Source organism: Elephas maximus, chromosome 25 (assembly GCF_024166365.1).
Source record: "Elephas maximus indicus isolate mEleMax1 chromosome 25, mEleMax1 primary haplotype, whole genome shotgun sequence".
NCBI classification, from domain to species: Eukaryota; Metazoa; Chordata; class Mammalia; order Proboscidea; family Elephantidae; genus Elephas; species Elephas maximus.
In genome coordinates, this window is record NC_064843.1 from 36,269,714 (window position 1) to 36,294,734 (window position 25,021).

Sequence of the window (25,021 nt, forward strand, 5' to 3'; positions counted from 1 at the left end):
TGGCTAATGTTAATATGATATGGTAGCACTAATTAGATGGGCTGTACTTCTTCTAGAATCTCAGAAAATCATGCACTTTCTGGGTTGGAAGGTGTTTTAAAGGATCATGGTCTCACCTCCTTCCTGTGGCTTGGGTGTCAACATTTCTACCAATTACTGTTCCTCCTTCTGCCTGGGGCAGAGAAAGGCTCTCGAATTAATTCCCTCATCTGAGTCACCCGGGACAGTGCAGGATGTTGATGGAAGCATAGAGATCTTACAAAGTCTGGCCTCTCTAAACAGAACAGGAGGTGTTTCTTAGTTATCTAGTGCTGCTATAACAGAAATACCACAAGCGGGTGGCTTTAACAAAGAGATGTTTATTCTCTTAGTCTAGTAGACTAGAAGTCCACATTCAGGACATCAGCTCCAGGGGAAGGTGTTCTGTGTTGGCTTTGGAGGAAGGTCCTTGTCACCAATCTTCCCTTGGTCTAGGAGCTTCTCTGTGCAGGAACCTCGGGTCCAAAGGACTTGCTCTGCTCCCAGAGCTGCTTTCTTGGTCGTATAAGGTTCCCAACTCTCTGCTCACTTCCCTTTCATCTCTTGTAAGATAAAAGGGTGCAGGCCATGCCCCAGAGAAACTCCCTTTACATTGGATCAGGGATGTGACCTTAGTAAGGGTGTTACGATCCCACCCTAAGTCTCTTTAACATAATCTAATCTTGCCTCTTTAACCACATGCAGAGATTAGGATTTATACACAGAGGAAAATTACAATCACAAAATGGAAGACAACCACACAATACTTGGGAATCATGGCCTAACCAAGCTGACACATATTTTTGGGGGATGCAGTTCAATCCGTGACAAGGGGACAATTTAGTTGGAGCCCCATGGACTCTGTTTATCTCATTGACTAATCTCTGCTGAGAGGTGGGAGATTTCCTAGGGGTCTCCTCCATGAAAGGGAAGCTCTGGGAAGGACACAGAGAGGTACAAGACACCAGTGACTGCCTCTCTCTGAGTCTCAGTTTATCGATCTGTAAAACGGGAGTATTAATCCTACAGGAAGTGTGATTAGCCCTCATTTTCAGCAATAAGAGTGGGTCAATGTCTTGCTGTGGATTCAGGTGGGAGGCATCAGGGCGAAGTGGATGAGGCCTGGGTTCCCATTCCAGCTCCATCATTTTACCCGCTGTGAGCTACTTGATCTCTCCTCTATAAGACGAAGGCAATAATAATTCCTGTGAGGTTGGGTAGTTTATTGAGATATTACCTTGTGTTTTTTCTTTGCTGCTGCTGCTAAGACTCAGAGGGAGGCAGAGTTTTCCTTCCCCCAGTCCAGGAAGGTGGTGGAGCCTGGGAGTTCCGGGTCTGAGGGCTCTTGGCTTAGAGGTTCTTGGATGCCCCAAATTGGAAGGAGGCCGACAACAGAGGCTAATCCCTCTCCTTCCGTTTGGGAGGTGGCAACCCAAGGGGGTGTGAGGAAGGAGCAGAGAGTAGAGGGGAGGCAGTGTAGACTGATGGCTAAGGGCTGTTTGGCCATCTTGGTGAGCTGTCAGAGCCTCAGTTTCTTCATTTGTTAAGTGGGAGAAGTTGACAGAATTTGTGCCATAGCCTGTGGAGGAGGCTGAGTGAGTGAAGGTCTGTATGACTCTTTGAATGGTACCTGTCCAGAGCAAATGCTTGTCTTCGTTTGGGTTCCCCAGAAGCAGACCCTGAAACAAGGATTTAAGTGTAGGTAGTTGACTGGGGAGCTGATTCCAGGAAATACTGTAGGGGAGTGGGGACCTGAGACAGGGAAGGGGAGGCAGCCAAAAAAGAGTATGTTATCCAGCTCCTGTGAACAACTGGGGCTCAGTCCTGCTGGGGAGCTCTGTGAGCCAGTGCGGAACATGCACCTCAGATTAGCCCCAGCCCCAAGGAGTGAGGAAGCTGGAGTTATTTATCTCTTCCCAGGAAGCCCAGAGGATGTGGGTGGTTGGAATCCTGGGAGCCACGGCCATGGCTGTTTTGGAGAAGGGTCCCCATGCCCCAGCTTGGTTGGGTTGATGGAGCTGCTCACCTCTGACAGGATCATGTGGGCTGGGACAGAGGCCCTTTCATTGGAGCCATGCTGCACCAAAAATCAGAGGCTCTGCCCATCCTCCAGCTTCCTTGGAGGCCCTCCCAACAGATCCTTGAGTAGCCCCAGGGAACAAGAAGGGAGCTACCCCAAACAAGATGGAGATTGAATTTCTCAGCTCCCTGGTGAGTGGGAACTCAAACCCAGATTTAACATGATTTAGAAAGATGAAGAAATGTGATGCGTGAGGGGCAAATTCATACCCATTCCTCAGACCCCATTGTGGTTGTGAGTCTGGGGAACACAGAGTCTGCCATTCAGTAACTGCCCAATCAGTGTTAGCGGATGCCGTGTAAGGCCTGAAGGCCTGGTCCATGACTTGTAGATAGGAGAAGCTCCTCCCTGGGCAGCCTCTGCAGGCTGTGAGCAGTTACTGTACCTGGGCCAACAGGCCTGCTATTTATGCTTTGAAGTTGAGAAATGGCCTATTCCTAAAGGACCCACCATATAAGGCTCCTGGTGTGAGTGAGTGAAGGGCTCTGTGTGCTGGGCAGGCCAGGGTCTGGAGAAGAGTAGCCCTGTTGTCTGTCTTGAGCCTCCTGGCATCAGGGAGTCCAGGGTGACAATGGCAGTCACGCGCTGTCAGAGCAGGTAGGGCCTTCAGCGATAAGGCTTGACTTCCTGGAGCCCAGGAAACCATAGTAAGGATGACATCACCCCCAGCTGACATTGCTTGAGCTCCTACCACATCTCTGGAACCGTTCTCTTTCATTTAATTGTCACCATGGTCTCCAAGGCGGGGCTATGATTCTATCCATTTTACAGAGAAGGAAACTGAGGCCCAGAAAGGGGAAACTACATTCCAGGGCCATACAACCAGTGGGTAGCCAGGCCAGAACTCAAAGCCTAGGTTCATCTGTCTTTGAAGCCACATTGTAAAAAAGAGCCATAGACCCACCACATTGCCAAGTTCAACAAAATGTGTGTTCCCCACCAAAGTGGCCTTGGGGCTCACATGGAAGGCGGGAAGGAAGAACTGGCTTTCTTATTCCTCAGCCCTAGGAAGGTGGCAAAGACCTTGGACATCATCCATATGTGGCCCAATGTGGCAGAGAAATAGCTCAGCTATTGTCCAGATTGACTCAGATGTGCCTAAACATGACCCAGATGTGGCCCAGATATGGATTGGACATCCTGTCTCCAAGCCTGCCAGGGGCGAAATGACTCCTGTGCTGGGATATAAATAGATCACACGGCAAGAGTCACAGGGAAGTGCTTGTTTATTGCAGAGAGGGACACTCTACAGAGTTTACCTACGGCCTGCCCTCTTCCCCACTCCCAGCTGGACAGCCTGCCTGGAAGGCCACCGTCCAAGTCTTCAGGGGGTGAGAGGAGAGTGGTCCAGGGTTCTATGAGTAGACCGGGGTAAGCACAAGGGCGTCCTGGAATTGAAGGAGAAAAGTCAAACTGGGTCTTTACTGCCGGACTTGAGATTTATGCTGGCTTTGTCCTCGACAAGGTGACTGCTGGCATTGGGGGTCATGACCCTGAACTCACTCACACAGGATTCTTGGAGGGGTCAGAAGAGGTAGGTCCAGTGTGTGAACAGTAACACCAGTAGGGAATGTTTTCTGTTTGTCATTTCTGTGGCCTCAAGCACTCTTAAGCATGTCTGGCACATAGTATGCCCTCAAAAATTATTCATTGAAGGAATGAATGAAAGAATGACAAGTAGGATGGAAAAAGCTGGAGGTGTGTTGACCCCAGGCCAGACTGCCAGAATGGTCCACCCCCCAGGGCACCATCGGGGCACATTACAGATAAGGAGGCAAGGCCTGGAAAAGGAAAGGGACTTGTCCAAGGTCCCTCATGAGTGGAGCCCAGGCCTACCACCCAGCCCAGGACTCTCCCAGCCACTGTACCCTCCCTAAACCAAAACCCACTGCCTTCAGTCAATTCCAACTCATAGCGACCCTAAAGGAGAGTAAAACTGCCCCCATATGGCTTCCAAGGCTGTACATCTTTATGGAAGCAGACTGCCGCATCTTTCTCCCGCAGAGCAGTGGGTGGGTTCGAACCACCGATCTTTCTGTTAGCAGCTGAGCACTTGCAGTTAACTGCCCTCCCTAGGACAGTGTATTTAAGTCTGTGGCCCACTCACATCGGTCAGAGAACATGCAACTTCCTCAAATCCCAGAGCCTTCACTATCGAAATCAGGATCCCGGGTCTTAATTTGCCTGAAATAACAAATGCGGTCAGAGAGTGGTGGGTCTGGAGTGGGACTGGGGCAGGCTTGGCCAGGGATTCGGAGTGTCTCCTCTGCTTCTGCTTGCCTATTTCCAAACCCCCAGCACCCACACAGCCTCATCTCCCCACGCTTTGCCTCTGACACCAGCTTCTGGCTGCTCACAAAGCCTATCCTAACATTCTCTCACACTCCTGTTCAGGAACCATCAGGGGCTCCCATGGTCTACAGCAGAGGTTTCTAACCTTTGAGATTTCTCACTCTAATAAAATACAGAAACAGAGAAGGCAGGGCTGACATGGGTTGCTAACTCTCTCCAGCCCTATGACCTAGGGCTTAATTAGAGTAATTCCACCTTCTCTCTTGGCTTCCTCCACTAACAGCACAAACACCAATGCCAACAACGGCAATGGCTAAGAAGTGTCGAGCACTGACTGTGACAGGCATCACCTTACAACATCATCTTATTTACACCTCAGAGAAGGTGGTGCTCTTATTTCCCCATTTTACATGTGGGGAAAACTGAAGCTCAGGGAAGTCAAGCAGCTTGTTCAAGGTCAGCCAGCCAGCAAGAGTAGGGACCAGGGCTTGAACCCAGGTCTGCGAGAGACAGCTCAAGTGAGCTCTGATTGTCTGTTTACACCTGTGTCCCTTGGCTGTGAGTCCTGTGAAGCTGGGCCTTGTCTGGTTTGTCTCTTTGTGCCCAGACTCTGGACTAGTAGAGGAGTTAATACAGCTGGGAGGGTGGAGAGGGGAGAGGTCATTTCCAGCTGGGTGCTCAGAAAAGCTTCCTAGAGGAGGCGGAATTTGAAGCAGACTCTGAGGATGGATAGAAAATGAATGAAAAGGGCCCCAAACGGGGACCCAGGTGAGAAAAGTAAAAGGGGGGGGGCGGTGGCAGGCAGAGTGACGCACCATTCTCGTTCGGCAGCAGGATGGAGTCTAGGATCTCAGTGATGATGTCTTCCAGAAAATCAGCCTGAGAGACAGTAGGGGCACCGTCACCCTGACTGAGAATACAAAACCCTCTCAGCCATTCCTAGGACAGGCACGACCCAGCCCCGTGGCGAGGGTAGGTGGAATCCCAGGCCCCCTGCCTGTGAGAGTGGCAAGGGCTCCCATATGGCAGACAGGCTTGGGGCAGGGCACAAACAGCTAGCCGCCCCTGGGGTCTGGCAGGTGGTGGGATTAGGGTGCAGTGGAGGATGGGTCCATCCTCAGGGGGCTCCACGGCTCTCTTCTAAACTAATTTGCCTTGAGGGAATGTTGCCCTACATTGCCTGAGCTTTGTCTTCTCAAGGGAGGCCAGAAATCCTGGTTTTCATGTGGAAACCTCCCTGTTTTAGAATATTAGCCAAATTTTTTTTAAAGAACTAAACAAAAGATGAGGACCAAAGGAAACATGGCAGAAGGTAGGGTTTGGCCAGTTTGAGACCTCTGATCTGAAGACCAGCAGGGAAGAGTCTGCCCAGGGTCACCGAGGTGAGTCAACGTGAGCAAAATGAGATTGTGAATCGGGGGCTTTGTTTTCTAATTTAGGATGAAAATGTTACTGAAGGAAAGTGTGTATCTGTGTAGGTGAGTATCTGTGAGTGTGTATATTTGTGAGTGTCAGTGTGCGTGTGAGTATACGTGTGTTCTCAGCTGTGTCCAGCACACAGAAGGTGCTCAGTAAAGACCTGAGCCAGGAGGTCTGTGGCTGCTGCCAGGCCTCTTCCTTCTCCTTCCTTTTGCTCACATTCAGTCATCAAGAGCTGGAGATTCCAGGCCAGGCAGCCTTCCTGTGAGTCCTGGTACTCACCTCAGACCAGGACTTTGTGGCTGGTAACTTAGAAGCTACCACAGGGCTGCCCGTGGGGACCTCGTTTGAGGTAAATTCTGGGCAGTGTTTCTTTTCAGAACGAACCATTTTGGGCTCTGTTAACACTCACGTTGAATAGGCCAATCCCCGAGTTCATAAGGTAGATCCGATCAGAACTGCAACAGAAGATGCTTGTGAGAATGGCCCCTTAGGACCCACTCATTCATTCATTCAACAAACATTTATTGAGCAACTACTATGTACCAGGCACAGTGCCAGCTCTGTAGAGTTAGCAGTGAACCAAATGAAGTCTTTGCCCTGTGGAGCTTACGTTCTAATGGGGAGAGACAGAAAATAAACAGTGGCCCAAACAGCAGATAATTCACCCCCAGGAGTGAGGACTGTGGTGAACTGGGAGCCCAGGCCCCTTCTAAAGTGGACGACTGATTCCCAACTCTGGGGTTTGTTGCTGTGTGGGAATGCGGGCCAAGGGGGCCAGGCATTCTGATTTTTATATGTGGCAACTAATTTATATTAAAAAGCCAATTGTGTGGGCTGATCAAAGCACTTCATGGTGTGGTTCATACCAGGAGGCCCCCTGTGTGCAGCTCTGACCTACTCTCTGGGGCAGCAGGGAAGGTCATAGGATGGGGGAGAACAAGCAGGGGCACTCTGTGCTGGGCTCCAAGGGGGCATGGCGTCTGGGTGTGGCTGTCACTGCCACTGATCCCCAGTGGTGGGTTCAGTCTTGAGGTGTCCAGAATGGGTCACCCAGGGCCAAGGGGTATGGGCGAGATTAAGAATGATGTGGACAGGCCATTCCTGTGGCCAGGGTCAATCCGCCCTGTGGCTGCTGCCTCTTCCCTCTCCCTCCCTTTGCCCACTTTCAGTCCTCAACAGCTGGAGATTCCAGGCCAACAGCCTTCCTGCTAGAACTGGAGCAGCCTTTGCCTGATACTCACCCCACAGAGGCTCAAAACACTTTATGTTTAAAGAAACCTGATGGTCATAGGGCATGATTCATTTTCATCAACAGGGTCTTCCTAGTGATTTACATGCTTACCGGATGTTATTTAAGTTGAGCATAAGTCGGTCACCTTCGGTGTAAAACTGAGCTTCTGAACTAGCCTCCTGTGAGAAGAGAAGGCCGCGGCCCATTTCTTCTATAAGGATGAATCAAGCCTGGAGCGTGGGGGTTATGCAAGAAGCGTCTGGCGTCAAGCTGACACAGTCTGAATCCCAGTTACTGGCTCTGTGACTTTGAGAAAGGGCCTGACCTCTCTGGGCCTCATTTTCCTAATTTATTAAATGGGGTAATAACTGTCCTCACTCCCTTATTTAACAGATTCAACATAGGATTGTTTTGGGGAACAACGATAATGATGACGATGACAGCGCTATGCATGAAGCCCTCACCTGTGTGCTGGGTCATGTTTTAAGAGCTTTATATGATTATTCTCCTTTAATCCTCACAACCCTATGAGGTGGGTCCTCTTATTACCCCATTGTAGAGGTGAGGAAGCTGAGGGACAAAGAGAATAAGCAACCACCTGGTAAATGTTAACCATTGTTGAAATGGTTAATCATTATTGGAAAGGTCAGAAGTTAAGCCAGGCCCCAAATATGGGGGCCAAAGATATACACCAATTTGACCTCTGGGCTGGGGTAACCCTGAGGGAAGTGTGGCAGGCTCCGCTCCAGGTCAGCTGCACCCAGACAGCAAACTTGTCTTGCAGGCCTGAGCTTGGATGGCCTTTTAGAACGTGCCTGCCATTGGCCAGGGAGGGTCCCACCAGGGACTAAGGCCGGGGTTTGTGTGTGTGTGGTTCTCAGTGTCCTTCAATCCAGGAAGCCAGGGCACTGTGTGAGCAGCTCCAGGTGCACCATTCACCTTGTAGGCTTTGTGAAATTGTGTGGTAGACAGCTGTACGAAGCAACCCTGCTGTAAGGATAGTGTCAATATCAGCCTTCTATTAAGGAGTCCTCCTAACCTCCTAAGGTTAAGCATCTACCCATTATACCCATTGCCATCGAGCCGATTTCGACTCATAGCAACCCTACAGGACAGAGTAGAACTGCCCCATAGGGTTTCCAAGGAGCAGTTGGTGGATTCAAACTGCTGACCTTTTGATTAACAGCCAAATTCTTAACCACTGTGCCAATGCCCAACTACAAATCCTGCCTCATCTTTCTCTTCCCTTTTGCCTTCTATAGTGGGTGGTATGGGTGCCCCACTCAGAACCCCTTTCCAGGGCAGGCATCCATCCCTCAGCTGCTGTGACTGTTGCTGCTCAAGGTTCATACCTGTCCCTTCTTGCCCTTCTCTGGAAAATTGCCCTTGCTTGAACAGAGCTGCCTTGCTGGGAAGTTATGTTCCCCGTGCCCTTGGGGAGCCATTGGTAGCTAATGATGGACTGGCAAAGGGGTACCAAAGGCCAGTCCTCTTGTCTCAACGTGGGCTCAACTCTGTGGGCCTGTGAGGGGATAGCCAGCCTGAGGATGAAGGCTGCCACATGGGGAAAGAGAAGAATACAGACAAGATTGTTTGAGCACCTGGATCCAGCTACTCCCAAAGGCAAAATCATCTAGACCTTTCAGTTATATGAGCTAATATAATTCCTCTTGTGCATGTGAATTCAATTTCTGCTCAAAGATCCCCAATAACCTTGCGAGGCCAGAGTTCTCTCCCCAGAGCTCCTAAGTCTTGATTCATGGCTCTTCTCCCTCCCCATCCCTGCTGCATGACCAGAGTGGTGGAAATGTTTAGCAAAGCAGGAGGGGAAAACAGGAACAGTGAACAGGAGGGTCCTCCAGGCTGCTGCCAATGTCACAGACAATTGAACTCACAATGCCCAGGGTGAACAAGGGGCAGCGGGCTTCGTTGGTGGCAAACACCTCAAACACGATCCGCTGGGCCACGTTGGCATTGCCCTTACTCAGAAGGAGCACGGGGGTATCCTGGGTGAAGATCTTCACAATCTGTGTGGGCCCCAACTGATCTGCAGCCTAGAAGGACATCAGACCTACGTGTGGCCTCCCAAGTACCTCACAGTGGCCCACAGGCCCCACGTGGCCCCCACGTGGCCTGGCCCTAACCACCTTCCTCGCCTCCTTGCTTCCTTTCTATGCTGCACCCAGAGTGCCCTTCTTCAAGATCCTTGAGTGTATTGTCGTTCTTCCCACCTCATAGCCTTTGGCCTTGGTGTTCTCTCTGCCTGGAATGCTCTTCCTTTCAGGGAAGAACTCCCCGATCCCCCAAACTCTATCAGCTCTCCCATAACACTTAGAACCTGTCCCTGGTCACTGCACTTGTAACTGAGGTATTATCTGCGTAAGTATTTGATTTAGGTCAAACTGCCCTATTAGACTGAAATCTCTGTGAGGGCAGGTACTGGCTCTGTTAAATTCACAGTCCTAGAAGGAAAGTGAGCCCTCCCACACGTATTCTTCTTCTCAGAGGCCCACATACAGACCCAGGAAACACCCATCAAGCTGCAGATGGCAAATAGACCCACCTTTTCACTGATCGGCTTGATGCTTGACTTCAGCTGATGGGCCAGCTTGGGAAGCTGAGGGCGAAAGGAAGGTCAGAGGGGCAAGGGGAAATGTGTCTCCTGTACCTCACTGCTGGAATGAAGGTTTCCTAGAACCTCAGAAAAGCTGGGTGGGCCAGGTAGTTCAGGCCACATGTGTTTCACTGCTGGAAAAACAGCTGCTATGTCAGAGGCAGTAGGACAAGGGGCCCTTACTGACCTGAACTTTTCCTCCTAGTTGGTGGTAGTTGTGGGTCTGTGGGCTGTTCTCCACTTCCAGAGGACATATAGAAATGACCATAATTCTTACTACAGTCATGAATGTGGTTGCTAGTGACCACTCCTATTTTCTCACCATCCCAGCCCCTTACTCTGAGTTCTAAATTTTTAAGAACTTGGTTATTTGTTGCCTGTCAGCTGACCTGAATTCCTGCCACCCTCCCATGCCTTTGGGCCAACAATTTTCCTCCTCTGGGCCTCAGTTTCCTCATCAATCACCCTGGAGGAGATGGTACATTCTCGTTGACTACTCGTGGTTGTCTGCTGTGCTGTGTTGATAAGGATTCCAACACTGATTTAGCAACCAGGCTCAACAGGAAGGAGGGCCCTGATCAGCTAGTGATGTCTGCCATGGGCCCCCTAAAGGGGAGCATCGGTACAATTGCTATTCCTGGTGTGCCTAGTAGCTAAGATGTATTTGTCATCTCCGGACTACTCAGTATCTGAGATACCCTTCAGCTTGACAGGACTGTTATTTGGTGGAGGAGGCAGACGTATCAGGTTTCAGAGGGCAGAATAGGACAGGGACTGGACCTTATGGGGAAGATTTTGGGTCTGTTAGAGGAGAGAATGAGCTGTCTATTACCGGAGGGATTTAAATGAGCCTGACAGGGATTCCTGCTTGGGGCCCCAGGGGTCCCTGCACACTGTTTGATTCAGACAACTCCCATGACGCAGTAGAGGTGGCCCCATCTTCTGCCCCATGCCAAGGCTTACCACATAGTCCAATAGTACTGCAAGTTCTTCCGGGGAGAGCAAGGCAGCCACCACAGAATTCACCACATCCTGTCTCACAATGAGACTAAAAGGGGCGCTGTCCAGGGTGGGCACCGTCAGGGACACCAAAGAGTCATTGAACCAGTTGGTCACCTTTCCCTGCGAGTCCGACAACTTGGCCTGAGGAGACACAGAGCAAGGAGCTGACTGAGAATTTTAACTCCACAGCTTACTCTATAACAATCTGGAAGGAAATGACACCTTTCAGCTTGTTTCTCTTTTTGCATTTGCTGCCAGGAAGCTTGGCCTGAAATTCAGTGCCTTGGTATAGGCAGAGTGATCTCAGGTGCCTGGCAATATCCACTCTACCTGCAACCCTCATATAATCTCTGACTTTTATTTTTTTCAACCCAGATATCTAATTTTTTGCTTATGTTTCAACTTCTCAGATACCTCAAACCATTTGGCTGAAGGGAGAATTAAAAACTGCAACAAAATGGGTAGAAATGTTTGATGCTGCGATTTCCCAAGGGAGCCATGAAAGCTAGAGTCTGAGGTTCACGCAGCCTGGGTTGGCCTGGTTCCTCAGGGAGTCCAGCGCAGCGTGGATGTGTGGCTTTGCATTTTAGAGAGCACTAACATTTACTGAACGTTTCCTGTCTGGCAGGCCCTGTGCAGTCTCATTTCGTTCCTTCCTCAGTGACTGTTATTATCTACATTTTGCAGATAAGAGACTGAGGATCAGTGAGGTGAAGAAACCTGTCCAAAGTCGAATAGCCAGGGGCCCAAAGCTCATCAAATGGGAAAAGGACATTCTTTTTAACAAATGGTGCTGGCAAAAAAATGAAGCAGATGTCTATCTGCAAAAAAATAAAGCAGGACCTATACCTTACACCATACACAAAAACAAATTCAAAATGGATCAAAGACCTAAATATAAAACCAAAAACTAAAAAGATCATAGAAGAAAAAAAACAGGATCAATGCTAGAGGCGCTAATACACGGCATTAACAGGATACAAACCATAACTAACAATACACCGACTCCGAAAGATTGGCTAAATAACTGGGATCTTCTAAAAATTAAATACTTATGCTCATCAAAAACTTCACCAAAAGAGTAAAAAGAGAACCTCCAGACTGGAAAAAAATTTTTGGCTATGACAAATCTGACAAAGATCTAATCTCTAAAATCTACAGGAAAATCCAACACCTCTACAACAAAAAGACAAATAATCCAATTACAAATCAGCAAAGGAAATGAACAGACACTTCACCAAAGAAGACATTCACGTAACTAACAGACACATGAGGAAATGCTCATGATCTCTAGCCATTAGAGAAATGCAAATCAAAACCGCAATGAGATACTATCTCACACCGGCATTAACTGACACACACACACACAGACACACAAACAAAAAAACCAGAAAATAACAAATGCTGGAGTAGCTGTGGGGAGATTGGAACGCTTATGCACTGCTATGGGAATGCAAAATTATACGGCCATTTTGGAAAATGATATGGCACTTCCTCAGAAAGCTAGAAATAGAAATACCATATGATCCAGCAATCCCACTCTTAGGATATATCCTAGAGAAATAAGAGCCATCACATGAATAGACATATGCACACCCATGTTCACTGCAGCTTTGTTCACAATAGCGAAAAGATGGAAACAACCTAGATGCCCATCAACAGAAGAATGGATAAACAAAAGGTGGTACATATACACACAATGGAGTACGACGAAACGATAAAGAACAATGATGAATCTGAGAAGCATCTCATAACATGGATGAATCTGGAGGACATTATGCTGAATAAAATAAGTCAATCACAAAAGGACAAATGTTGTATGAGGCCACTACTATAAAAACTCATAAAAAGGTTTACATACAAAAAGAAACATTTGATGGTGACGAGGGAGGGGAGGGGTGTGGATGGAAAAAACACTAAATAAACAATAGATAAGTGATAACTTTGTTGGAGGGTAAGGCAGTACACAATACTGGGGGAGCCAGCACAAAAACAAACAAAGTCGCGTAGCTAGAGAATACTGGAACTGGGAGAGAAACAGGTCTGCCCTATTCTCAATGATGTATTTTGATCCTGGGATCAGCCAGGGGCTCTTGTTTCAAGGTCGCCAGAGATTTGGGGATTAGCAGGGGCTTGCCTGAGAGAAAAGCCAAGAGCCCCAGAGCACACACTCCTTGGGTCAATGTTCTGTGTGTCACCATTAGGTTCCACCTGCTGTTCTTTTCTCCCTCACATGGTTTGCGTTGGGGGCGGGGGGGGGGGTGCTTGGCCTGTTGTGACTTTTCTAAATTGGCCTGCTTGTCCCAACTGTAACTGATCTTTTCTCCCCTGAAACAGACCCATGGTGTCTGACCCTTGGCTGTCAGGGATGGCCCGTGACACTTACCCTCAGGTTGAGCTGGATGACACTACTGTTGATGGCAAGAGACAGAAGGTCAAACTCCAGGTGGTTGAAGGTGAGGGAAACGGGAACTGCTCACGGAAAAGAAGAAAGTTCTGTGAGAGCGGAGGGCAGTGTGGGACGCGGTGGGATGACCAGGAGTAAAAATACTGATGTTGATGATGATGATGACTGATATTGATATGCTCGGTACTAATATTTACGCTTAACAATGACCCTAGGAGGTACCCCATTTTACAGATAGAGAAACCAAGGCTCAGAAAAGTGGAGTGACTTGTTCAAGGTCATGCACTGAGAATATTTGAACACCAGTCAGCCCTATGCCAAACTTCTGGTTCGGGACAAAACTTAACTATTGCTTTTAACTCTCCATCTCCTTTACTGGACTGACCCGCACCCCAGATGCAGGTAGGGTCCAGCCAGGTCTGGGAGCCCAGCTGTCCATGGGGTCGCATCTTTTCGCTTCGGGATTCCGCATTTGGCCGCCAGGTGGCGGTGGCGTCTCATCTACCCTGGGCTGCTGGGACCGGAAACCGGCGATGACGATAGGGGGCGGGCCTGGACTGGCATTTTTCCAGCCTGCTCCATCTTGGCCCCCCCCACTCCTCCAGGATCTTGGCCCCACCCGCTCCTCCGGGAGCTCTCCCGCCCAGTCCCAGGATTGCAGAGGAGCCAGGCAGCCCTGGGTTCGAGCCCCAGTGATCTCGGTTAGTATCTTCCCACCTCTGAACCTGTTTAAAAAAAAAAAAACTGAACCTGTTTACTCATCTTAAAATAGGGGTATAATAGTAGTACTTGCATCATAGGGTTAGACAGAACTGGCACCTAGTAAGAGTTTAATAAAGTTGTCTCAAATCTGAGTGAGTTCAGGCTTGGCACTGGAAGTATTGGGTTCAGGCTCTCCCTGATCACTAATTGCCTCTGAGACCTTGGACAAATGGCTTAATTTCTCAGAGCCTCAGTTACCTCATCTGGAGGTGCGTTAATGATTGCTAGTTCGTAGGGTTGTCTGAGGAGTCAGCGAGACAGTGTATAAAATGCCCAGACCAAGGGCTTGGCCCATAGTAAGTACCCAATGTGTGTAATTCTGCTCTCTTCTTTCCACTCCTCTCTTGCTGCCCTTTGAATGAGCCTCTTCAGACACCAGAACAATAGATGGCAGGCTTTTTCTTCCCCTACCAGTCTCCGCTTTGCAGAAACCCATGTCCTCCCATCTCTGCTGCTCTTAAAAAACAATTAAACCCATTGCCATCAAGTTCCAACTCATAGTGACCCTACAGGACTCATGGCGACCCTATAGGACAGAGTAGAACTGCCCCATAGGGTTTCTAAGGAGCGACTGGTGGATTCAAACTGCCGACCTTTTTGGTTAGCAGCCATAGCTCTTAACCACTGCATCACCAGGGGTCCCTGTTATTCTTGGGGAGAGGGAAATGACCTGTTTCCTGGGCACAGATCTTGTCTCTTCCCTTGTCGCCTTTTCCATAGTAAACTGAGCTTGCTGTACCATTCACTCACTCATTCAGCACACTTCTGTGAGCACATCTCTGTGCCAGGCAGTGACCTGGCATGTGCCTGGAACTTGCCTGTAGACTTTTAATCTCCACTAACAATCCTACGAGGCAGGGATGCACAGCCTTCATTTTATAGACAAGAAAATAGAGGCTAAAAGGAGGTGGAGTGGCTTGCCGAAGGGATGAAGCAAGTCAGTGGCAGAGCTGGGATTTGAACTTGAGTTTATCTGGGGTTCCGGGGGCCGAAACCTTTCCCACTGCACCTGCTGGCCTCACATAGAACCTTATACATAGTAGGTGCTTGTGAAGCTGTCGTTGTGAATTCCTGTCTGCTGGTCCTGTGGGGGGATCGCCTGCAGCTCATCCCACCTGCTACTGGGCCCACGTTACTGCTCGGGCTTGACTGGCTCAGTCCTAAAGGAGAGAGGCTGGAGAGAGAGCAGTCTGCCTACCTCTCACCAGACGCAGGAGATCTGCATACATGTCCTCGAAGGCTGCCTTGATCACGGGACACAGCTGCAACAGCACAAAAGCAGGAGCTTGGTCAGCGAGGGGCTGGGCGTGCACTGAGCTTCTCACCGCCCCCGCCCCCAACACTGCCAGTGGTTTGCCACATGGGGCTATTTTGTCGACCACTCCTTACTACTCTTGAGAAATGAACATGCACTTTGAGAAATATTAATTTTTTCTATAAATAACTGATTCCTGTTCCCAGCTGCTTTGCCAACGCAGAGCCAGAGAGACTAGAGACTCCCAGCATGCGTTGCCAAGGGACCGTCTATTCCTCATGCATCTTCTCCCACGATTTCCAGTCCTTCATTTCCACCAGTGGGCCTCAACCCCAGCTGCACATTGGAATCCTCTGGGGGAGGTAGAACCCTCTGGGATACAAGGCCTGAACCCAGACCAATTCCATCCGTCTCTCTGAGGTAGGACCCAGACGTCAGTATTTAAAAGTCTTCCCAGGGGGTTCTGATACGCAGCCTGGGTTAAGACCAATAGATTTACACTGGAAGGGGCTTATCCAGTATTTTTTGAGTGGACTTCTGCCAGATGCCCCCCTTTCAAACATGCTGTGCCTCTTCCCCTCATGTCAAGTAAAATACTCATATGACCACTGTGTCAAATCCAGTGAGTCATGGTGGGAAACCGTGTGAGTTTCTCATATCTTTGCTATATTTGTGTTTCACCCTTAAAGACGGATACTATGCGAAGAACATATTATAATCTCATGCTTTTGCCATTTTTTTTCTAGTGGAAAAGACATTTTTAGCTGTTAAAGTATGACGCCAGATAAAATATGATTTTGCTGGAGGCTGGGACAAAGTTTACAGCGGTGCTCTACTTTGAAAAATTCCCATTTTAAATAGAAAAAAAAAGTTCTCCGAAGAAAAAATATATTAAATAGGAAAAGCTAAATTTTACAAAATTGTTCACTTTCAGATTCCTTTAAAAAGGCTCTCTGGAACAGTTTAGTACAGTATTAAATATAATGCAGCTATTATAATAATTATGAATATTTTACAATAGCATAGAAACATAGGTATAATTGAAAGAACATCAATAGTATTTATACTAAGTGCTGCCGCATAAAAATATGAACATATGTGAATGGAGATTGGAAGGCAACATGCAAAAAAGAAAATAGTTACTGCATTAAGATAGACTGTTTTCCAAAATTGTTGTAGTTACCACATCATCTTTTTCATTTAAAAAAGTTTTATTATATCATGGAAGCCCAATAGACACATCCAAACTCCCTGAGGGACCAAATTACTGGGCTGAGGGCTGTAGGGACCATGGTCTCCGGAAACATCTAGCTCAGTTGGCATAACATAGTTTATAAGGAAAATGTTCTACATTCTACTTTGGTGAGTAGCATCTGGAATCTTAAAAGCCCGTGAGTGACCTTCTAAGATACTTCACTGGTCTCACCCCTTCAGGAGCAAGGGAGAATGAAGAAAACTAAAGATACAAGGGAAAGATTAGTCCAAAGGACTAATGGACCACATCTACCACAGTCTCTAAGAGACCGAGTCCAGTACAAGTAGATGGTGCCCAGCTACCACCACTGACTGGTCTGACAGGGATCACAATAGAGGGTCCTGAACAGAGCTGGAGAAAAACATAGAACAAAATTCTAACTCACGAAAAAAGACCAGACTTACTGGCCGGAGAGACATTGGAGAAATCTTGAGAGTATGGCCCCTGGACACCCTTTTAGCTCAATAATGTAGGTACTCCTGAGGTTCACCCTTCAGCCAAAGATTAGACAGGCCCATAAAACAAAATGAGACTAAAGGGGCACGCCAGCCTAGGGACAAGGACGAGAAGGCAGGAAGGGAGAGGAAAACTGGTAATACGGAACCCAAGGTCGAGTAGGGAGAGTGTTGACATGTCGTGGGGTTGTTAACCAATGTCATAAAACAATATGTGCGCTAACTGTTTAATGAGAAGCCAGTTTGTTCTGTAAACCTTCATCTAAAGCCCAATAAAAAATAAATAAATAAAAAGATATCAAGGGGTCAATGATAAAAAAAAGTTTTATTATATAAAAAAAAAAAATCAGTTTTTAGACAAGGTGTTTTGACCCCCCAGGAGGGGTGGCCCATTGTTGCCAACACATCCTGGAATTTTCAGTGGAAGTCAGCAGCCAAAGTGGATGAGCCCTACTTAAAATGCTTTAGTTGACTCAGGACATATAAGAGATGTATAAAATGAGATTGACTTGTTTATTGATTCAGAAAAGTAAATCCTACAAGACTTCGTGGGTGGCAGACCCCTGAAGACCACAGCCAGGTTGATTTGAGATAGTGGTGTGCTAGAACCAGCTCTCACTGACTGGCAAGGACCAATTGTTAAATTTTCAAGAATTTCTGATCTGGGTGCTAAATCCAGCCATTATGAAAAATTAAGTTACATAAATTTACAATTAAATAAGTTCTATTAAAAACAAAGGTTAAAAAAAAAAAAAACCTCAAAATTTTTTATTCCTTCCTAGTTATTTTACTATTATCCATGGCTCTTGAGGTTATTTAGCTTTCTTGTATCTGCATGGTGGAAAGACTATACATTAGTGTTCTATTGCACGTCTCTTCCCAACTCTGTGTTCTGTGAAGTCACATTGGTAGCTTCAAATCAGCCATGGAAGGAGTATTTATACCATGGAAGTCAGCAGGTGCTACAAACTAGGGCTCCCTCCCCTCACCCTTCCCAGAGTTCATCATTAAACATTATCCAGCACATCAGGTTATCAGCATAAGTCATCCTGGCAGACTTTTGGGGGTTCCATTACCTTGATCTCAACAATCTACCTGAGTCAATGGCTCCGTCCGTTGCTCTTTGCTCAGCCACCATGCCTGAAAGAATTAGCCAGCCCCAGAAGTTTCCCTCCCAAGGAGACTCAAGTCCCTCAGCACCAGCTTGCAGTTCCACCCCAGCTCCACAGAGGGAACAACCCTCACAGGCCAGAGAGGTCCTGATTCCACTTACCTCACTTTTCACCATTTTGGGCAGGGCGGGCACTAGGAAGCCCATGACCTTGTCGGTTAAGAAGTTGGCCAGGAAGGTGAGCCTTCCCAAGGGGAGAAGGGGTAGAGAGATTAAAAAGGGTCAGAGATAATCTCCCCTCCCCATTTTACCGAAGGGGAGATCAAGTCCAGAGGAGGAAGGAGCCTGCCCAAGGCCACACAGCCTGTTAGGGATAGAGCTGAGTTTAGACCCTGAGCCAGGTGTAGACAGTGACAGAGAATTCTCTAGGAACAGGGTCTAGGGGTGGGGTTGTCTTGAAACTTGTGCTGGGCTTTGGAGTGATGGGGGTTGGTATGTCTCCCCATTCTCCTGCTAAGGAGAAGTGAAGGGAAGCACAGTGTTTTTGAACACCTACCACATGACATGGACTATTCTGAGTGCTTTATGGCTATTGCCTGATCTAATCCTCTCCCTGCTGCCTGGAAGATATCATCAACTCCACTTTACAGATAAGGAGGGTGAGGCATAGAGAGGTGAAGTGACGTGCCCAACATTGCCCAGACAGTGAATGAAGGAGCTGTGTTTGCCTGACTCCAAAGACTTTTTTTTTACACTGTGGTTCCACCTGAGTGTCCTTGTCGTACCTCCTGGCATGATGCCCAAAATCTCACCATTCTTGCTCCTGCCCTTGATGTCTTGAACTCTCTTTGACATTACAGATTCCCTGGTATTACAGATTGCCAGTTGAAAGTCAGGAGGGGTAAGTTCTTTTCTTTCTCTGGGTCTGTGTCCTCCATGTGTAAAATGAGGAAAGACTGCCCCCCTGACTTCCCTCCCAGGTGTGGTTGGAGCCCAGCAGGGAGCTGGCTGCACTCACTTGCGTAGCAGACTGATGTGCAGGCCGCCTTGGCTGGTGAGGCAGTTGGTGAGGATGAGGCGGTTGTGACCCTCCTCGCTGCTCTCCAGTTGGATGATGGCTTGGGCCTCAGCCTCCATGTGTATCTCCACGATGGATTTGACCAGGGGCCTGGAGGGTGGAGGTGCCAGACCCTGTGAGCGCCCTCCAAGTTTAAGGTGAGAGCAAAACTGCTGTCCATCTGTCAATTGGCTCTCCTCCCTTCTGCCTGGCTTCTCGTCAGTCTCCTTTGTTGGTTTTTCCTCATCTTCCTAACTGCTTTTCCCCAGCATGTCCCAGACGCGGGTTTTGGATTCGTCTCCTGGTTTAAATCTCACCCATATGACAAAAGCTTCCAAACTCCTACCCCACTCCTTACTCAGGTGTCTTAAGTCATCTCAAATTTAACAGGTACAAAACTGGATTCTGGATTATTTCCCAAACTTCCAGTTGCCCAGGCAAAAACCTTAGTGTCACCCCTGAGTCCTCTCTCACGCCACATCCAATATACCAGGAAATCCTGTTGTCGCTACTTGCCTTCAAAACATCTCCAGAATCCAACCACTTCTCACCACTTCCCAGCCCCCACAGCCCTGACCCAAGTGGTCACTGTCACTTCCTGATTTATCGTAATTATTTTGCTGGCCTCCCTGCCTCCACTTTTGATCCCACAGCAGCCAGAAGTAGTCTTTAAAAATGTTAAGTCACATCATGTCCTTCCTCTGCTCAGAACCCTCCATCTGCCCGTCTTACTCTGTAAAAGCCAGACCCCACCGTGACCCACAAGGCCCTGCATGATCTAGCTTTGAACACGGCAAGACTCTTTCTTCTGTTTGGAACTCTTTCCCTGATACCTGCATGGAGGGAAGGGAGGATGAGTGGGTGAACCTACCAGGCCCACTGTGCCAGACTGAGGAGACACTCACGTGTTGAGTCCAGCCACCATGTCTAAGGGGATCTTGATCATTAGCTCCTGGCCATCTCCTGAGGGTTGCACCTGTAGCTGGAGGACGTTGGCTGAGGTGACCTTCAGCCTGGATGGGGCGTGGGAGAGATGAGAATTATGTTTCATGATCAACCAAGCATTGCCCCCAAACTTTCTCCCCCTCTATCTTTTCCACCTCCCGTGGGTGCTTGGCCAGCAGTTGGGCCCCAAGCCTTGTCCACTGACTCCTCCCTGGTATGGTCTTAGCCCCATCCCTTCCCTCCACCCCTGCTCACAGCACTATGATGATTCCCCTCGCTTAGATGACTAATCCCAGCAACTTGGACCGACGTTTAAGACTCTCTGTGACCCAGACCCTCCGTTTACTCCTCACTCTGGGCTGGAGCTCCAGACATTCTGACGGACTCTCACACCTCTGTGCTTTGGGCCAGGCTGGCGCCTCTGCCTGGAATGGCATTTTCTTCTTGCCTGTTGGTAAACTCTGATTCATTGGCTCAAGGGTCACCTGCACTGAGAAGAGTCATCTCATTCCCATCTCAGGTGATCTTCTTCTGGGGTTACCGCTGTTATAGTTCCTGTGTCACTGTCTTGTGGTTATTGTTAACTACTCTGGGAGGTTCTGAAAGGAGAGGCTTAGTTTGATTCATTCTCCATGGCCAGGCACAGAGTTGACACAATTTGATGTTTGTTGACTGAACATGTCAAGTGTGTTAAGGGCAGAGGTGGGGGAAAGACCTAGCTCCCAAGTTTGTCCTGCTTCACTTACCAGGTGATATGGTTCATGATGGTGTTCACCACGTTGCCCAGAAAAGGGATGCCCCCAGCCGGTTCCTCCCGCATGGCGCTGAGCAATGGCAGCTGCTGGAGGATGCTGACGGCATTATGGTTCTTCAGCTCCTGTGTCAGCTCTGGAGGCAGATCCCAGGATTAGGGTTGGGGGGAGGGAAGAAAGATGGCTTTGCCGGGGCTGGGCTGGGGAGGGGCATCACTCAGGGATACTGGGACCCTGATATGAGGTGAGAGTGTGAATGGCTCCATCCAGACCATCTCCACTGTGTAGATGGGACCTGGAGGATGGTGGTCCAGATGGGTCATTTTCAAATGAGGAGTGAGGCCGGGGCACAGGTGGGGCCATTCACACCCCTGGGCATGGCCAGCCTTTGCCAGGAGTGTTGGCTTATACACTTGGCATGTGGACTTGTAACACCCCCCCCCCCCACACCAGCCAATGGACAATACTTCCAGAGCCAGGAGCCACAAGGCCCTGTTTGGGGGAGTTTTACTGCCAAAACACAATTGTTCACAGTTCTCTGGTGTCCTCATCCTAAGGGCCTGTTGTCCAAAGAGCCTCAGATGCTGAGCAGAGAAGACAGCGAGCAAGGCCAGGGGCCAGTGAGTTAGAAGTCCTGGGTGCTTGCCCCTTCGGACTTGCTATGTGACCTGAAGCTCAGTGTGTCCAGCTGATAATGGAGGTAGAACCTGTGTGCTCCGCCCACATTCCCTCAACACTGCTCACTGTGAACATTTCAGACTCTCTGCCTAATGACTTTTTCTGGCAGCAGAGCCTGTTTGGTCTATGTGCAGAGAAGGCCAGAGTGCTGGAGAGTTGGTACTCCAGAAGCAGCCCTCAGCCAATGACTTATGAACCAGCTCCTTCAACTCTCAGGTTAGAGGACTCAAGTGTGTGTTCTCGACTGTCTCCCAGAGCCCTTGCACTCATAATCAAGTTCTTGCCTCTCAACTCCACATCCCATCCTTTTTGCCTGCTCTGTGATACTGGAGCTGGGCCCTATAAATATATCTCCTCTGTCGGCTGGCACAGTGTTAAGCCCTGTTAGTAGAGGCTCTGGAAGGACACTAGAGGAGGAAAGGGCTTCTCTTCCTGACCCAGGTGTGCGCCTCTTACTGGTCCTCTGTGGTGTCAGTGCCCAGTGGCTTCAGGTTGCAAGTTCGGTGGCACTCCCAAGGGTAGCTAGTGAGTTCTCCAAGCTCCCCAGCTCACTTCCAGGCATTTTCCCAGGACAGATTCCCAATGAGCTGACAGCAACCCCCCTTCCTCCATGGGGGGATTCCCAGATAATTTTGTAGGCATCTCAGCAGGTGGGTCTCTGCCCACTAGCCTCAGCCTACCAAATGTGGACCATCTCTGGCCTGGGACAACCCGGCAAACTTCATCACCCAGTAAACTTCAACCACAACCTCTGCAATGAAGTTTGAACCCCGGCTTTGGAGAGGATTCTCACCCTCCAAGTTTGTTCTGTCCTGGGTATCCCTTCCCAATCCCTAGGGTATTCTTTAGAGTTCTCTTTCTTTTCTCTCTCAGCCAGTTTTCCATTACTCCAACCCCCTGATAACAACTCTTTCTATTAAATTTTCCTATTGAGAGTACTGTGTGGTTTCTGTCTCCTGACTGACTCTAATTAATACAGTTGCCCCACAGGACTGAGCTCCAGTCCCCACAGTGGTAACTGGCTTGGACATGCATCCTTTATGGTTGTCTTCCCTTCCCTGACTTGCTCCCCACTCTCCTGCAGGTGTTTCCTGGGATTGCCTAACAACCTAGCCACTTGCACTCAAGTCCTTGACTCAGATTCTGACGCTAGGGGAACCTAAGCCACAGTTGTTGATCTCCAAGTTCCCTCTGGCTGAATTTCACAGTGTGGGCTCAGAGCCCCTCTACTTCCTCTTGCAGCCCCATAGAATTCTCTGTTGCCCGTCCTGCTTGGGGATCCAAGCCCCTGCCCAACCAGCCCTGGCTCAAGACCACTGAATAAAGAGGTTTGGTTCTCTAAGAGCTTTAATGGTGGGCTTCCTGAGCTGACTGAGCATCCCTCTCCCTGGGGACAACACTTGAGAACAGTGGTTCTCAACTGGGGATGAATTTTTCCCCAGAGGGTATTTGGCATGTCTGGAGACATTTCTGATTGTCACAATTGAGCCTGGAATGCTGCTAAGCATCCTATAATGTACAGAACAGCTCCCTACAACAGAGAGTTGTCTGGTTCTGAAGGTCAGTAGTATGGAGGTTGAGAAGCCCGGGTATAGAGTTTATAAAGTTCTTGTCAATTCCCATCTTATTGGGTGCTCGCAGTCACCCTGTGAGGTAGGCCCTCTTGTTTGTTCCAGAGGAGGAAACCAAAGCTGAGGGCCTTGACAGGGTCACACAGCTGGAGAGGGATAAAGCTGTGCCAGGGACCCAGTCCACGAGACCCCCAGTCAAGGGCCTTTGCTCTGGAGACTAGGTCTAACTCAGAGGATGTGCCTGATGGTGGGATTTCAGGCAAGGGCTGTGGCAGGGGCAGTTACATCATCACACGTGGTGGCCATGTACCCCCTCTGAAGGACATGGAGACTTAGAGTGGGGGATTCTTGGCACCCCAGAATCGTGGAACTGAATCATGGAATGTAAGGAGATGGGACTCTCAGAATCATGGGCTCTTGAGATCATAGGCATTCCAAACTTTATAGCTCAACCACTCAAGTCTCATCCCAGAGCTGTGATGTGCACACCCCTAGTGATGGGGAAATCCCTCCCTCCTTTGGAGGGCTACTCCACCTACCCCCTTGCCTTATGGTAATGAGACCTGGGTGGCCAAGACTTACTTTCTTTGATGACTTCTGGGCCTAGGCTGAGAACCGCAGGGGGGCTGAGGGTGGCTTGGACCAAAGTGGCTGCCAGCAAACCACAGACGAAGATGAAGGTCCATGGGCTAGCCATCTTCCTGGGTGGGGGGGTCAGTACGCAGCCGGTGGCAAATGTCAGAACCTGGGGTGAGTACAGAGGGCCCTGTTGGTTGGGCAGAGAGGCCAAGGACAGGCTCACCATGCCTGGTGAATTGGAGCATGGGGTCTAGGAGAGGTTATTTATGGCAGTGATTAAGAGTGTGGGGCTCTGGAGCCTGAATGCCTGGGTCTATGTCCTGGCTCTGCTGCTTGCTAGTTGTGTGGCCTTAGACAAGCAACTAACCTTTCTGTGCCTGAGTTTTTCATCTGACAGATGGGCATAATACCTACTTCATAGAGTTGAATAAATGAGTTAATACCTAGAAAGTATTGAGCACAGTGTCTGTCACATGGTAAGCACTTGGAAAAAGTTAGCTATATTCATACAGGAGAACGACCACAAGTGCCAGAATGAAACATGATCTGCATCAGCCTGGCACTTAAAACCCTCTATGATCCAACCTCAGTCAACCTCACCTCCCACTTTCCCCTGTCTCGCTCTAGAGAGTTCCAGCCTTTCCAAGGTGCTTGAAGTTCTCAGAACATGCCTGCTTCTCTCCTGTGTCTGTGCCTTTTCCCTTGCTCTTCTTGCTTCCTGAAATGCTCTTCCCCTTCCTTATCTGTCTATTGAACCCCTATTCATCCTTTAAAACCCTGCCCAGGTGCCATCTCTGTAAAGCTTTCCATCTCCAGCAGGTACCCTGGACCTCACTTGGAGAACTGTTGCCTTGAGGGCTGGTGTGTGCGCAGGACCCGAAGTTTGGTGGCAGGAAGGAAATGAGAATTCAGGCAGAACTCGAAGGGGTGGAAGGAGCTTCCTCTGTTCCCCTTGCATGGAATGCCTTTCTCTTTGTCTTTGCCGAGTCAGCTTCAAAACTCAGCTTCTCAACTGACATATGACCTCTTCTAGGAAACCTTCCCTGACTACCCTCCACCATGGCCCTGGTCCGCTTTGAGCACCACATCGGCCTACATTGAGAGTTCCTTGGGGCTGGAACTGTGTCTGATGCTTTCCCCTGTCCCCGTCTCGCCTCAGCATGGGCTGGGCACAGAGCAATCAGTGTGTGCTGGGCAGGTTTGTGTCATGGGGTCAAGGTCAGGAAAAGACTCAGCCAGTCCGGTCCCTGCACTGCTGCTCTTTAGTCTGTGGGTGAGGGAACTGACCACCTCTCCACCCCTACGTCCTGACCCTCAGAGGGTCCTAGCTGACCAGGGGATTTCAGTCTGGGTCGCAGCCTCCCTCCTGCACCTGACCTGACCTTGGCAGGTATCGCTAGCTCGGAACCTTTCTGGCAACATTGGCCTTCAGCCCCTTCCCTGCTCTTTTACCTGGACACACAGAAGTCCTTGCCCGCTGCTCTCCTCTCCTGGGCAGTGGGCCTGCAAGTCCAGCCTTATATCCTGCATGCTCC

General features: G+C 49.1%; 1 protein-coding gene across 2 annotated transcripts; it reads right to left on the bottom strand.

The window, feature by feature from the left end:
- Nucleotides 1–3,312: 3,312 nt before the first annotated feature.
- On the bottom strand, nucleotides 3,313–25,021 carry BPIFB1 (BPI fold containing family B member 1). Of its 2 annotated transcripts, XM_049869768.1 has the most exons (16): nucleotides 24,939–25,021; nucleotides 23,490–23,652; nucleotides 20,653–20,794; nucleotides 19,867–19,974; nucleotides 18,923–19,072; nucleotides 18,067–18,148; nucleotides 15,027–15,090; nucleotides 13,046–13,131; nucleotides 10,621–10,800; nucleotides 9,607–9,660; nucleotides 8,939–9,097; nucleotides 7,155–7,222; nucleotides 6,222–6,267; nucleotides 5,206–5,269; nucleotides 4,206–4,282; nucleotides 3,313–3,486 (listed from the first exon to the last, which is right to left on the bottom strand). In XM_049869768.1, exons 1-16 carry the CDS (start codon nucleotides 25,014–25,016, stop codon nucleotides 3,454–3,456), a joined length of 1,554 nt encoding a protein of 517 aa, XP_049725725.1. In that variant the 5' UTR covers nucleotides 25,017–25,021; the 3' UTR covers nucleotides 3,313–3,453. The 2 variants fall into 2 exon arrangements, with proteins under 2 accessions (XP_049725725.1, XP_049725726.1); XM_049869769.1 differs by lacking the exon at nucleotides 8,939–9,097.